Genomic DNA, 9998 nt, shown 5'->3' on the forward strand with positions numbered 1-9998 from the left:
TGGCTCTAGCTGCGCGGGGCCGGGCCGGGCCGGGCGGGCCCCGGTGAGCCCTGCACTTGAGGTCCGCTCGCCCCTGCCCGAGGCCGCGCGCAGGACTCGCAGGACTCTCGGGAGCGCCGCCGGGCGCACCTAGGCGAAGGACAAATGCCGGCCGCCCGCAGCGCGGCGGCCAGCGGGAGCCCGCTAGGGGCGGGGCGGGGCCGGTGGCTGCGAACCAGGTGAGGCCGGCCGCGGGGAGACGAGCTCCCGGAGCTGCGCGTACGCGTCGGCGCTGGCTGAGGCGGGCTGCCCGCCGCCCGGAAGGCCGCCACCCGCCGCCTGGAAGCCGGCCACAAGGACGCCGCAGGGGCTGTTCGTGGCCGGATTTCATTGCCCAGTAGGCGTTCTCAGCCCCGCGCGTTCACAAGCGCTGTGAAGGACGTCGAATATGGGTTGCAACAGCCCTTTGTTCCTTTAAACATGCAGTGACCCGGGAATTGGTTTCAAGTTGCAAACAACGGTGCAGGACGCAGAGTATGCCTGCTTTGAATTTTGACGGAGATACCAGCGCTCCTGGAGCCCGGTGGGTGGCCTAGTGCTTTATGCACGTACCCAGGAATCTGCCCAAGACCTGGAACCTGGGGAGCTGGGCGTCTTGGCTGCCGACGCCCCTCATTCCTAAACGGCAGGAGAGTACAGACGGGTTTGGGCGTGGTAGGTCTTGCAGGTGAATTTTTTTTTTTTTTAATGTAGCATAATGATCATATCTTAAACAACATTTTATGGCCAGAAAAAAATGTATTCGGCCAGCTGGACTCAATTTAGATGATTCCAATTTTGTTGCCAACATCCAAAGCATCATATTCAAGAGGCAGTCACATGCTTTACTTTGTGGGTTTGACCTTGGCCACTCAGTATCATAGAGCTCCTTCACAGCCTATTTCATCTCCTTAGCCTTGACATCCCCAGTGAACACAGTTGCCTTCTCTCTTCTTCAAGGCAGACTCCGTGATCAGGATAAACTTGATGATGGCATAGTGGTCAAGCTTGTTTCTTCTGGGGCCACTCTTCTGAGAATATTTGAACTACCTCTGGAGCTGCCGTGTCTTGGGCAGCTAAAAGGTAGGTGATGTGCAGATCTTTTTTGTGGCCCAGTCGGTCTTCAGAGCCTTTGCTTTGGCTTCAGCTTTGGGATGGGTAGGAGCTTCCCTTTTCACTTTCAGCACCATCTTGACAAAAAGGGTCTCTAATATTTTTAACCATTTTAGAGTGTGTTTCAGTGGTTTTGTTGTATTTTCATAAAATGTGGTCACCACTGTTATCTAATTCTAGAACATTTTTGTCACCCTTAGAACAAACTCCTATACCCATTAAGCAGTTACTCCCCATTTCCTCCTTCCCACAGCTCTAAACGACCATTGATGCAGGAGAATTCCAGTTTTTTTGTGTTTATTATTTTTGCCATAGGCTTTGTGTGCTCTCTGGAGAGACAGTGAGAGAAAACAAGAAATCACCCCCTGGGGTGATGGCCATGCCTCAGTCCTTCTCCTCCATTCTTCTCTCAGGATATTGGGCACACAGGCACATGTGCTAAAGTGATTTTCACGCTGCCAGGCCTGGGACTCGAACCACAGTCAACCATGTGGGAGTCTAGTGCCTTAACCACTATGCTACCTGCTGCCCCCAAATAGATTATTTGGCAATAATTTTTGCCAGTTCAGCTGAAATTTCCATGTATGTCATGACTGTCTCTTGGAAACAGCCCAGAAATTTCACCCTCTCATCCAGGATGGTGCCTTTTTTTACCTCCAGTTCATTCAAATTACCTTTCATTTTTCTTTAGAAATTCTGTTGTTTTCTTATATTATTCCGTAAGAGTCTTGTGTTGCTTCTGTTCTTTGTATTTACTGGCTCTTCTGTGAAAAAGAACAGGTTTTGTCTTTTTCCACCATTGTCATTAGGTTGGGACTTGCAGTGCTTCTGGGTTTGTACCTTGTGGATCTACCCTCTGAAATGGCATCCATCAACCCATGGACCTCCTGGGGTGAGTCCAAATCCTGTTTTTTTTGGTCCTCCCTTGGATGTGACCAGCTGTAGTGATGGATTAGAGTTGGGAGAGACTAAGGACTTCACAGGGTGATAGATTTGTCTGTCTAGGTACAGAAGTAGAAGTATTTGGGAAGGAGAACTGGTTGGGGGAAAACTGTTGTTAATAAAGAATGGGGGACCAACAGATGAAGTAATCACTAGGGCCCTGGACTCCCCTGTGGCTGACCATGGTTTGAGTCGTGGACCTGGTGGCTTGAAACTCATGCCAGGTGTGTGTGCATGTGTGCCCAAAATCCTGAGAAGAGAATGGGATTGCAGGAGGAGGGATTGCAGTGTAGTCATCCACCCTGGAGTGGGGGGTGGATGTATGGGGGTGGGGTGGGGTGATTTCTCATTTTTTGTCTCTCTGTCTCTCAGAAGACAATCATTAGGGCTAACTCTGTGGTCTGGTAGTTAAGTCAGTTGGATCCTGTGTGGTCGACTGCACAGTTCAAGTCTCAGATTTCATGACTTGAGAAACACACTGAGCGCATGTGCATGCATGCCCAAAATCCTGAAAGAGGGGTGAGATGGAGGAGAAGGGATTGTGCCATGGCTACTCTCCATGGGTAATGCTTTCTCCTTTCCTTTCTTACTCTCTGGAGTATACTCATCCTCTAGCAAAACGGTAACAACAACAAAAAGACAGTCATCATGCAATCAAGGTGTTGCCTCTATAGCTCCTGTGGTTTTTATGTTTATTATTTGTTTTTCACTTTTATAGCATTGGTCTGAAATTTAAAGCTTTGGTTTATAATTTTAAAACAATTTTTTTTGAGAGAGAGGTTTTTGCTATAGGGCACATGCACTGAGACAGAAAGTGAGAAATCATCCCCCCTCCCCCAGGGGGATGGCAATGACACAGTCCCTTCTCCTCCATTCTTCTCTTGGGATTTTGGGCACACACGCACACGCAGGAGTTTCAAACCGGGTCCAAGACTCAAACTGCAGTTGACTACATGGGAGTCCAGCAGCCTAACCACTACGCCATCTGCTGGTCCCTAAAAACAGTGTTAATGGGACTGGGAGGAGGTGTGGCTAAGGCGTTGTACTCCCACATGGCCAACTGTAGTTCAAGTCCTGGACCTGGTAGCCTGCATTCCTTTCTCTTGTTGTATTAAGAAATGATAATAAAGTAAAATCATTCTTTAAAAAAATAATAAAATAGAAACAATGTTAAATAATATTGTGATGTTAGTAGCATATTTTTTCTCACATGAGGTTTCATCCACTGAAGACATCAAGAGAGTATTCCGACATTTTCTTCTTTCTTAGTTTGCTATAGGATGTATATGCTCACCAGAGATAGAGAAAGTGAGAAATCATGTCTCCCCATGGGGGATAGCCATGCTATAGTCCCTTCCTCTCTCACAATTTTGGACATACATGCACACACTCCCTGTGTGTGTTTCAGGACCCTGGGTCTGAGATTCAACCATGCAGCTGGCCGTGTGGAGTCCAGCTTTTTAACCCCTGTACTACCTGCTAACCCCAGTGTCCTGCTATTTACATTTAAATAAAGTTAATGTTATGTTTTATCAGATATCTTCCCAGACATTTAACATGGTTTTGCTTTGGGGGCCAGCAAATGGCATGGTGGTTAAAGCACTGGACTCCCACATGGTCTACCATGGTTTGAGTCCCAAACCCAGTGGTTGAAAATCATGCCAAGCACGTGTGTGCATGCCCAAAAGGAGAATGAAATCCCAGAAGGAGAATGAAGGAGAAGGGATTGTGGCAGATCCTCTCCCTGGGGGTTGATTTCTCACTTTCCCTCTCACTGTCTCTCTCTGGTGAGCACACATGCCCTATGGCAAAAACCTTAAAAAAAAAAAAAAATAAGTAAAGGGTTCTGCTTTTATTTGTCCTGTGGCTATGTCATATCAATAAATGTCCTAATAGTGACCCATGTGCACATTTCTCATTAATCTGTCTTAAGCTGGATTTTTTTTAAGAGGTTTTTGCTATAGGGCGCATGCGCTCGCCAGACAGAGACAGAGAGATAGAAAGCGAGAAATCACCCCCCAGGGGGGATGGCCATGACACAGTCCCTTCTCCTCCACTCTCCTCTTGGGATCTTGGGCATGCACACACACATGCCCAGCGTGAGTTTTAAGCCACCGGGTCCGGGATACGAACCGCGGTCGACTACATGGGAGTCCAGCGACATAGCCATTACTCTAACTGCTGGTCCCCGGATTTTTTTTTCACATGCTCTTGTGCTTCATTTATGGAAGTTTGTCATATTCATACGTGAGATGGTTTTCCTCTCCTTGTCTCCTTTAGTCATGAATTTTGATATCACAGTCCTAATCTGATGCTTCTGTGCAGGTGCCCTTGTGGACCAGTCCTGGGAGATGGCATCTGTTGACCCGTGGACATCCTGGGGTGAGTCAGGAGCCTGCGTCTCCATAGCCATGTTGACTGACATGTCGTGGCCTTTTCATGCATTGATCTGCCACACCAGCAATCAGACCTGGATATTGGATAGAGCTTTAGGGCCAGAGTTCGTGATCCAGATCTGTCTGGTGGAAAGCTGGAACAAAGACTGGTCAGGAAACTGTTGGGGCATACCGTGATGGTGGTATCTCTAGGATAGGATATGTGAAAACTAATGTCTCGTCATTTAGGGCTTATTCTCAGCCAGGCTGTGAACGTACACTGCTTCTCAGAAGTGGTACCTTATGGCACATGAAGGGGTCAATGAGGGATTCATGTTTTCAGACCTATTCTTTTTTTTTTGTTTCTTTTGTTTTGTTTTGTTTTGTTTGGGGAGAGGTTTTCACTATAGGGCGCGTGCGCTCACCAGACAGAGAGAGACATAGAGACAGAAAGCAAGAAATCACCCCCCGGGGGGATGGTCATGCCGCAATCCCTTCTCCTCAATTCTCCTCTCGGGATCTTGGGGACGCACGCACACGCACCCGGCATGAGTTTTAAGCCACCGTGTCCGGGACTTGAACCGCAGTCGACTACATGGGAGTCCAACGACATAGCCATTATGCCAGCTGCTGGTTCCCCAGACATATTCTTAACCTTTGAGTCCTAGTTCTTCCATCTATAGAATGAGGAAGTGGGTCTCTTACATCACCCAATGGTTAGGGGCGGGGGTTGACTTTTCTTTCTCCTCTTAGGAGGAACAGCTTATGTGGGTATACGTTTGGCAGGGAGAGCTGCCTCTATGACTTGTTTCTCCTTTCCCAGCTATGTGTCCTCAGGATGCTGTCTGGAACGTGGAAGGGAGCCTTGAGGAGGGGAGGAGGGCTGTTGGGCTCCCATCAGCCCAGGTCCAGGTGAGATGGGGCTTCCTTTTTTTTTTTTTTCATGAAAAGCTACCCTGTTCCTAAAGGATGGGTGTCTAGTTATCCCTGGCCATCCCAGTCAATGTAGTTCTGTAGTTCCTCAATTTACAATAGGTAAGAGTTATATACAGAAGGAATCAACCAGAAGTTAATGCTTCCTGTGCACAGGTAAGAACAGTATTTTTATGACTCCAATTCTTGCTGTCAGCCAGCCATTAATAGAGTGCAGAGCTCCAACTGTTCCTTAGGTTGTTTTAGGGAACAAGGGACAACCCTCTTGATGACAGCCCCTCTCCTCTTTCTTCTTCCCACTTTGACTCATATATTCAGCACCTAATTGAGGCTGAGGTGAGCTATCTACACTATGAGGACCAAAAGGAGACAGATATGAGCCTTCACTATGAAGAGTTCCCAGGTCCCTTTCCAGGGTGATTTACTTAGCTAATGGTACCTACGGCCTGTCTGGGGCCACACATGGTACCGGACTTGAGAAGCCTGAGACACACAGGGAGGCCCTGAGTCCTGAAGCACTCAGCCAGTTGATACCTCTGGAAATGGGGCAGAGTCTATATAGAAGTCAGTGGGAGCACAGAGAAGCTAGGATACTTTTGCTCTGGACATGGAGGCTATCTGGAAGACCTCACCAAAGATGTGAAAGGAACGCATCAGCCTGGTAAGCAGGGTCTGGCCTTATGTAATACCACAAGTGTGTGTTGGAGGGAGGGGAGGTAGCACTGTATTACCAGTGATCTGGGCAAAGATTGACCCTAGTTAGATTTTAGGCTACAGAAACCAATAGGGCCTGATGGACCCTGAATATCTGCTGCAGAGCCAGGGCTCCATCCTACAGGTAATAAAGAGCTTCTAAAATGTTGGGAGTAGGAGGTTCCAGGATCCAAAATGTGGCTAAAATGATACCGATGTGTGTGGGAAAAGAGGCCTTGGGGAGCAGACTGACATTTCAGGTTTCAGTCTGACTAGGGCCTAGGGGCTAAGGAGAAGAGTAAGAGCAGAGAGGTCCAAAGGAGTTGAAACAAGAGACTTTGTGCGGACAAAAGAGTGACTAAGAGAAATAGGACCTTGGAGTTGATGTGAAACAGGTGTCATCTCCACTCCTTCTGTCCAGCTGCTCTACTGGATGTAGCCTCTTGAAAAACCTCATTTTAGGGGCCAGCAGATAAGGTAGAGGTTAAAGTGTTGGACTCCCCTGTGGCCAACCATGGTTCAAGTCCCAGACCCAGAGACTTGAAACCATCAGGCACGTGTGTGTGCATACCCAAAATCCCAAGAGGAGAATGGGATCTTGGCCTTACCCTCTTGGGAGTGATTTTTTACTTTGTCTCTCTAGCAAGTGCACACACCTTATAGCAAAAATGTCTACTAAGGTGCCGGCAGATGGTGTAGTGGACTCCCACGTGGCCAACCATGATTCGAGTTCCAGACCTGGTGACTTGAAACTCATGCTGGGTGCATGTGCATGTGTACACCAGATCCCAGGAAAAGAAGGGATTGTGGCATGGACATCCCCCCAGGGGGTGATTTCTCACTGTCCCTCTCACTGTCTGTCTCTCTGTCTGGTGAACACATGCATCCTCAGGAGGAAAAAAAAAAGTAAGAAAAGAAACCTCTACAAAAAAAAACAAAAAAACAAAAAAAACCTTTATTAAAAAAGGAAACTTCTTTTAACAACTTGTTGAGATATTATTCATGTAAAGTTCACTCTTTTAAAGCATAAGTGGTTTTTAGTAAATTCAGTTATGCAACCAGCACTTGTATCTAATTCTACAATATTTTGATCACCCCAAAAAGAAACCTTTTACTTATTACTAGTCATTCTCTCTTACCCTCCCCCCAACTCCCAGCCCACAAATCTGCCTTCCATCACTATAAGTTTGCTTATCTGGGCATTTCATATAAATGGGATCATATTATATGTGTCTTTTGTGCCTGTCTTTTTTCACTTAACAAAGTTTTCAAGGCCCATTCCTATTGTTGTATGCATCAGTATTTAATTTTTCATTACTGAGAGGCAGCCATTTTAACCTTCTGTTTTGCATTCATTAGGGTTATTTCCATGTAGAAGTTTTTTTTTTAATGATTCTTTTCCTGATTTATCATATGCATTTACTCTATTGATTCCTGGCTATGAAAGATGGATAAAAAAGTTTCATTGCTTTATTTAGGTCTTTTATTTGTAAGTTAAAATAATAGATCAAACACATAAGAGATAACTGGGATATATATTATTTTTACGTTTCAACGTAATGCCTCCCCTTGGATTTATAAAAATTATAGAACTTCCTACAGTTTCAGTGCTGACAAGTGGAGTGCATTGTAAGTATGCCATTCCCACATGGTGGCACTGCCATCCCTGGATACCAAAAGTATCTGAACCGTGAGAATGCAGAGTAGTGGTTGTCTAGCATCAGATCCTGGGTGACTGAGGTTCACTGCTGTTATAATGCACAATCATTTTTAGATCCTATAATAAAATCATAAGAACTGAAGCTAGGTTAGGCTGCAATATGGGTCCTGAATCAGTTGCCTGGGAACAGAAGATAGCTATAGTGAAGTGCTACCAAGAAGCTCTATTAACCCCTGTACTGCTCTGTACTCTTCTGTTGATTTATGTGAGGGTTTCTGAGAATTATTAGAGTTAATGCTGGAAAAAAAATAAATAATTAAAAAACACCCTCCGATGTCTGAATAGTTGTGATTTCTGAGAACATGCTCCTGGCTTCCTCGCCATACTTTGGATTTCTCCCTGTGGGAAACTCAGACTTGAATTATGTGTTTTTAATTAAGTGAGGTCTTCAGGAAACACTACTAAGTTCTGTGTGTCCCTTTATTGTTTCCTTCAAGTTAAATATTTATTGAAATAAAGTTTTCACCTGGTGAAAATATCAAATGCTGTTATCCCTTATTATCTGAATATTCCATTCTTGGAAACATGTTGGATAGCAAAGTTTCAATTAGCAGGAGCCTATATCTCATTATTTCAAAGACAAGAGGAAAATAATACTCCTAGTAGTAGTTATAGTGATAAGACCCCGATTCATCTAGAAACCCCAGCCAGCCTCCCCAAATAGGGAAACACTTCCCAATCCCATTATAATCATCCACCAAGGATTTCTGCATGGCAGACATGCACATAAAACATCAGTAATAGTCTGCACCCATCCTCAGTTATACTCATTTAGTATAGTTTCATTTTCCTTCTGTGCAAAGAGCTTACACTGAGATAATAATGAAATTATACCAGAGAGGCCATCTTAATTATCCCAGTTTCCATGAAGGTGCTATCTATCAGGGAACTCAGATAATAAGCAGTTGATCAAGATCCTCTTGGGCAAACCATTGAGAACCAACTAGACACCTTTGGTTTCATCTCCCTTAGGACCTCAGAAGGTTAAGATGTGGCTGACGTGTTGGCATATTTCCCAAAATGCTTTAGCATTCTTGGGTAAATGCTTATATGTGTGTAAAAAGTGATATATGTAAGACTGTTGAAAGGTATTTAGGTCAAATGTCTTCAAGTCATCTTAGCATGGGATTGGAAAGTACAAGTTCAGCTTATAGGGATTCCCTGTAGGACCAAAGGACTCGGTGAGGAGCAAGGCCATTCTCCATTCTGCAAGTGCAACCTACAGTGTCAGATGACAGTGAAACCTGCATTTTCTCTTCTCTTGGGGAAGACCCATCATTTTCCACAGCTAGTGAGACGAGGTGCCCATCTTCCATTTTTTTCCCTTCCAGCCTCTTGGTTTTGTGTTTTCCCTTGCAATTCTAGGTTGAAGGTGTTCACTGCCCTCTTTCCATCCCTGAGGTGAAACCTCCAGGCTTTGTGGGCCCCAACATGGTAGCATACTTACTGTTTCCTAGTCCACAGGCCTTCCAATTTGATAACATTTTATTTTTAATTCTGGATTCTTTTATTATTATTTGTTTGTTTGTTTGTTAATTTAGTTTGCTATACGGTCCACATGCTCACCAGAAAGAAACAGAGGGGGAAGAGAGAGACAAAGTGAGAAATCACCTCCCCAAGGGGATGGTCATACCATAATCCCTTCTCCACTCTAGTGCATGCATGCACGCACTCCCAGCATGTTTCTCAAACCTGCAGGTCTGGTACTCAAACCACTGAGTTGGCCATGTAGGATCCAACCACCTTAACCACCGTGCCTCCTGACTGGCCCTGTATCTTTTTATTTTAAATTTTGACAGGTAACAACATAAATACAGAAAACCATAAAAGTAAACACTGTGTCTGTCACACTCTGAATGAGTAGTTATTTGTACCGAGCCCGCGGGACGAATCGGGCAGGGAAACTCGAGCGAGGGGCCGGAGGTCTGGATCCGGCGCAGCGTCTCAGCACGGGAGCGAAAGAAGTATCACAGCTCACACAGTGTCACAGCCCTTGATGGTGTAAGGTTTCGCTCATTTATTGAGGGCTAGAGCGCTTTCTTATATACACAAGGCAGAGGGAGGTAGGCAGGGTTTACAGCGGACCTTATTGAGGACCTGTCAGCTCTGTGTGAACCAGGGGGTCTGCATTCCTGGTGTCTGTGTCAAGGTCGCACCGGCCATTTTTAAGCAGTGAAGGTCATGGCAGCCATTTTGATGTGGGC

The 9998-nt window shown here is 45.6% G+C and overlaps 1 protein-coding gene across 7 annotated transcripts in view; it reads left to right on the plus strand.

Annotated features, from left to right (window-relative positions):
- Window positions 1-168: 168 nt before the first annotated feature.
- LOC102495443 (zinc finger protein 606) overlaps window positions 169-9998 on the plus strand; it is a 40397-nt gene continuing 30567 nt past the window's right edge. For 5 of the 7 annotated variants that reach the window (XM_014583497.2, XM_027767587.1, XM_006166742.3 and 2 more), the window contains exons 1-5: window positions 169-218; window positions 979-1101; window positions 1941-2023; window positions 4399-4455; window positions 5272-5360. In XM_014583497.2, the coding sequence (XP_014438983.1) occupies window positions 1993-2023; window positions 4399-4455; window positions 5272-5360 (177 nt within the window). In that variant the 5' untranslated portion in view covers window positions 169-218; window positions 979-1101; window positions 1941-1992. Of the gene's footprint in view, window positions 219-317; window positions 563-978; window positions 1102-1940; window positions 2024-4398; window positions 4456-5271; window positions 5361-9998 lie in introns of those variants that run through there. The other 2 variants (XM_027767584.1, XM_014583494.2) reach the window with 2 other exon arrangements.

Source organism: Tupaia chinensis, unplaced genomic scaffold (genome assembly GCF_000334495.1).
Source record: "Tupaia chinensis unplaced genomic scaffold, TupChi_1.0 Scaffold144336_1, whole genome shotgun sequence".
Taxonomy (NCBI): Eukaryota; Metazoa; Chordata; class Mammalia; order Scandentia; family Tupaiidae; genus Tupaia; species Tupaia belangeri.